The sequence below is a fragment of the Cucurbita pepo genome, chromosome 20 (genome assembly GCF_057944985.1).
Source record: "Cucurbita pepo subsp. pepo isolate OVF chromosome 20, ASM5794498v1, whole genome shotgun sequence".
In the NCBI taxonomy this organism is placed as follows: Eukaryota; Viridiplantae; Streptophyta; class Magnoliopsida; order Cucurbitales; family Cucurbitaceae; genus Cucurbita; species Cucurbita pepo.
In genome coordinates, this window is record NC_141817.1 from 4,629,009 (window position 1) to 4,633,514 (window position 4,506).

Below are 4,506 nucleotides of genomic sequence, written 5' to 3' on the forward strand. Positions count from 1 at the left end.
GTGAAGGATCGACTTACTAATCATGGTTATATGAAATGGACAGAAATATATCTATAGTGAGGGGAGTGCAACTACTAGGCTACAGTGGAGTGTCTGTTAGTTTATTTAATCTTGTATTAACCGTAATTCATTTTATTTACTGTTTGTATTTCAAATTATGTCTGTTAAGGGTAGCTATTAGCGGTTAAGGGTAGTTATTAGCGGTTAGTGTGGCTATTCTATCTATATATGTACTGTGTAACAAGTTGAATAATGAGTCAGTTGGTTTTTGCTTGTTGTCTCTGTCTGTTGTCTCTGTGTATTGTCTCTCTTAGTTGTATGAGTGTTTTCTAACAATTGGTATCAGAGCTTGGTTACATGCCAAAGATCATGCCGAGAAATAATAACAACACTGGAGAGAGAGGAGAGTCGTCGAAGTCTGCAACAAAGGAAGGTCTGGTAAAACTCCAATACCCGACGTTATCGAGAACCAACTACGCAGCATGGGCTATGAAGATGAAGGTCTATTTGCGTGCTCAAAGGGTGTGGGACGCAATCGAATCAACTGAGCCTCTGGATAGTCTTGATGAAAGGAAGGATCAAATGGCCTTAGCAGCTATCTATCAAGCAATCCCTGAGGAGATGTTGTTTTTGTTAGCAGAAAAAGAGACAGCAAAGGAAGCATGGCAGACACTAAAAACTATTCATCTCGGTGCTGAACGTGTAAAGGAGGCAAAGATCCAAACTCTGAAGATTGAGTTTGAAATTATGAATATGAAGGAGTCCGAGACTATTGATAATTATGCAGCAAGGTTGACAGAAGTCGTTAATAAAATACGTACTTTTGGAGACAAGTTTGAAGAGGCATACTTGGTGAAAAAATTCCTCCGCTCAGTACCTCCTAAGTTTCTTCATATCGCATCGGCAATAGAGCAATTTGCCGATTTAAAGGTGATGACCATGGAGGAAGTCATCGGCCGTCTTAAAGCATATGAGGAACGGATCTGTAGCAACAAAGAGAATGTTGAGCATGTCTTATTGACTCAAGGAGAATGGAAAGAGAAAAAACGTAGTGACAATGGAGGCCATAGCTGAGGGCGAGGTCGCAGTGGTCGCTGGAGAGGGAGAGGCCATGGTCGTGGAAACGACTCGTTTCATCCAGGGAAGAAGGCTGACAAGAGCAAGGTAAGATGCTACAATTGTCAAGGCCTAGGCCACTATGCCTCAGAATGTCGGAAGGTGAAGTGTTATAATTGCCAAAAGATTGGCCATTATGCATCCGACTGTAGATCGAAGAAAAGGGAGGACCATTATGCATCCGACTGTAGATCGAAGAAATGGGAGGATCAGGCGCACTTGGCTGAGACGCAAAGTGATGAGGATGAGCCAGCCTTACTTACAGCACAAGTTTGTGAAGTCCGAACTCTCGGTTCACCAGAGTTGACGGAAATGGCTCTTTATGAAGAGAAGATTGTCCCGGAAGAAATTGAGAAGAAAAACAACATTTGGTTCCTAGATACGGGAGCCAGTAATCACATGACTGGTTGTCGAAGTTGGTTCTCGGAATTGAACGAGTCAGTGACCGGCACGGTGAAGTTCGGAGATGGATCACTTGTAGAGATAAAAGGACGTGGAGATGTGAAGATTGAATCAGAGAAAAAACAGAGAAGCGAGAATAGAAGAAGAGCGATGGCGAGAAAATCGTTGGCGGTGTGAAGTTTGAATCCGAGGAAAAGAGTGATGGCGTTGTGGCGGAGGTTCAGAATGTGGCAACGGAGGTAGCGAAAGCAAAGGAGATAAAAGAGAAGGACTGTGATGGCGAGAAGAAGGAGAAGGAGGACGGAAACAATGGCTGTGCTATTGGAAAACAGGTCGCCGGAGAAACGAAAGCAGAGAAGGAGAAGGAGGCCATTGTTTTCGGCAGTGCAGTTGAAGTGGCACAGGTAATTAAACCTGTTGAGGAAAAGCCATTGGCCGGACAAGTAGAACAGGTAATTAAAACTGTCGATGAAAAGCAGTTGCCCATTGAAAGGAAGACAGAGAAGAGGAAGGCGGAGATAATGGCGACAACTTTCATCCTGTGAAGCGGAGTATATTGTGGCGACGTCAGCTGCTTGTCAAGGAATATGGTTAGGACGTTTACTGAAAGAATTGGTTTGAAGAATGTAAGAATGTGAAGATCGAAATACAAGATTAAGGGGATGATTTGTTAGTTTATTTAATCTTGTATTAACCGTAATTCATTTTATTTACTGTTTGCATTTCAAATTATGTCGGTTAAGGGTAGTTATTAGCGGTTAAGGGTAGTTATTAGCGGTTAGTGTGGCTATTCTATCTATATATGTACTGTGTAACAAGTTGAATAATGAGTAAGTTGGTTTTTGCTTGTTGTCTCTGTCTGTTGTCTCTGTGTATTGTCTCTCTTAGTTGTATGAGTGTTTTCTAACAGTGTCCTAGTAATTAACGAATGGTGGTTAACAAGGTTAATGAGTTTAACCGGTTAATCTTGGATCGTTGCAGCCCATGATCTATAGGTCCATTAGGTTCCTCTACTAACTCATATCGGACTAAACCAAAGAACAGTGTGACGAGTGAGTTGGAAGTGTTCGAATTCAAATTAGGGAATATGCGCTACATATATACGATATATTTAACCGCATTTTTGTTTTATTTACGAATTAAACAAAAAGAGAGAATCTGAGATATTTAAATAAGATTTAAATATCTTAATAATTATGTGTCGAAATTGATTGGCATTGGCATTTGAATTAATATTAAATATTAATTAAATAGTTTAATTAATCATTTAATGTTACCTTAATTTGAAATTCATTATTCAAATTAATTGTTGAATTAAAATGAAGAAAGTCAAAATGTTGACTTCATTTAATGGAAAAATCCATGTTAGTGGAATTTTGAGGTGTCAAAATTTGGTTTAGCCAAACTTCATGCTTGCCAAATTGTAACGACCCGGGAAAGAAAGAAAAATATATATAATAAAAAAATAAATAAAGGAAAACGAGAAAACGAAAAAAAAAAAAACTCAGTCGCCGGAAAACCCGCGAGTTTTTCGGCGACCGCCGAGTTTCGCGGAACCCACGCGAAACGACGGTCACAGCACGTCCACCCTCAGTGCACGACACCCAGCATCTTCAGAAGACCTGCAAAGGGAGAAAAGAGAGAAAATTTCGAGAGAGAGAGAGATTTCGGACAAACGTCGGTGAGTGTCCAGTTTCTCCGACGAGCCCTCAAACCACCCTCAAACCGACACCAAACGACCTGTTACCACCATAAGAGGGATCCCTAACGAAAGCACAATAACTCAGCGTGCGTTTTGTGTTATTTCATAAGCGTCGTCGTCGGTAACCGAGGTCGGAAAATTAGGTTTCTTAATCGATTCTTAGATCTGTGACTTTTAGGAGCTTTTAGGCCGCAAAACTCCCAGAAAGGAAAGAAGGACGACGAACAAAGAGGAAAAGGGAAGGAAGAGGACCGAAATCGGCAAAGGAAACGCCGCGGGAAGGAGAGAGAAAGCTCGCCGGAAAATCGGCCGAAGTCGGGTAAGGAAGACGAGATCCACGGATCCGGGTCAACCCGAACCCAGAACTCGGGAGAGCCAGCCCGTTCCTCCCTTGGCCTCTGCCTTCGGCCCAGCCCAACTACAGCGGCCCAAACCTCAAACCGGCCCAGAAGCTACGGTTCAGTTGAAGCAACCCAGATTAGACCCACGGTCCAATTGAGCCGGCCTGCAAACCAAACACTTGCGGCCCAGCCCAGTAAGCCGAGGCCCAACGATTAGTCTTGGCCCAGTAGCCTTCCACAGCCCGCGACCCGAACCACGATCCGAATCGGACTGCGACCCGCGCTTCGACCCGACACTACCGCCCGACGTGGCTTTCTCTACTGCTGCCACGTGTCACACAGCGGTGCAGGCAGTCCCTCAGCTCGGCTCGGTGCAAACGGCTCGGGCTCCCTCCGGTGACGCTCCGATGGCTCCTCCGGTGGCTCCAGCGGCTGTTCGGCTCAGCTCACCTGTTTTCAGCCCGGTTTCCACTGTTTCAACCCTCTCGGATCTATTTTCTGCCCCGATTAAGGTATCTGAGGCCGTTTTAGAGCCGTATTTCACATTTATTAAATTATAGGTAAATTAATTGTGAAATACTAACGAAAAGTGGTGAACGGTGTGATAGGAAACAAACCCCGGCGACGTAGGAAGCAGCTCTCATGGAACGGGAGCTTACGTTTAGCTATTTAGGGAGTACTTCAGCCAAGGCCAACCAAGTAAGTGGCCTTACTATAGGATAGGCTAAATAATTGTATGAGTTATGATGATGTGTGGATTATGATGCTTGATGATATGTGCGGTATATACATATTTTGTTGAGTGACGCTTGATATGTTTGACGCACGTTGTGGCATTATGATGAGCATGATGATTGCATGATTTTTACCTTAATATGATGATGTTTTCCATATTGAGCATGCTAGATGATGATGAGTGCCATATTGCATCATGTCGTTAGATCG

At 43.4% G+C, this 4,506-nt stretch overlaps 1 protein-coding gene across 1 annotated transcript; it reads left to right on the forward strand.

The window, feature by feature from the left end:
• Positions 1-369: 369 nt before the first annotated feature.
• On the forward strand, positions 370-1,074 carry LOC147786405 (uncharacterized). Its single transcript, XM_087120756.1, has one exon. The coding sequence runs from the start codon at positions 370-372 to the stop codon at positions 1,072-1,074; it is 705 nt and encodes a 234-aa protein (XP_086976882.1).
• Positions 1,075-4,506: the final 3,432 nt, after the last annotated feature.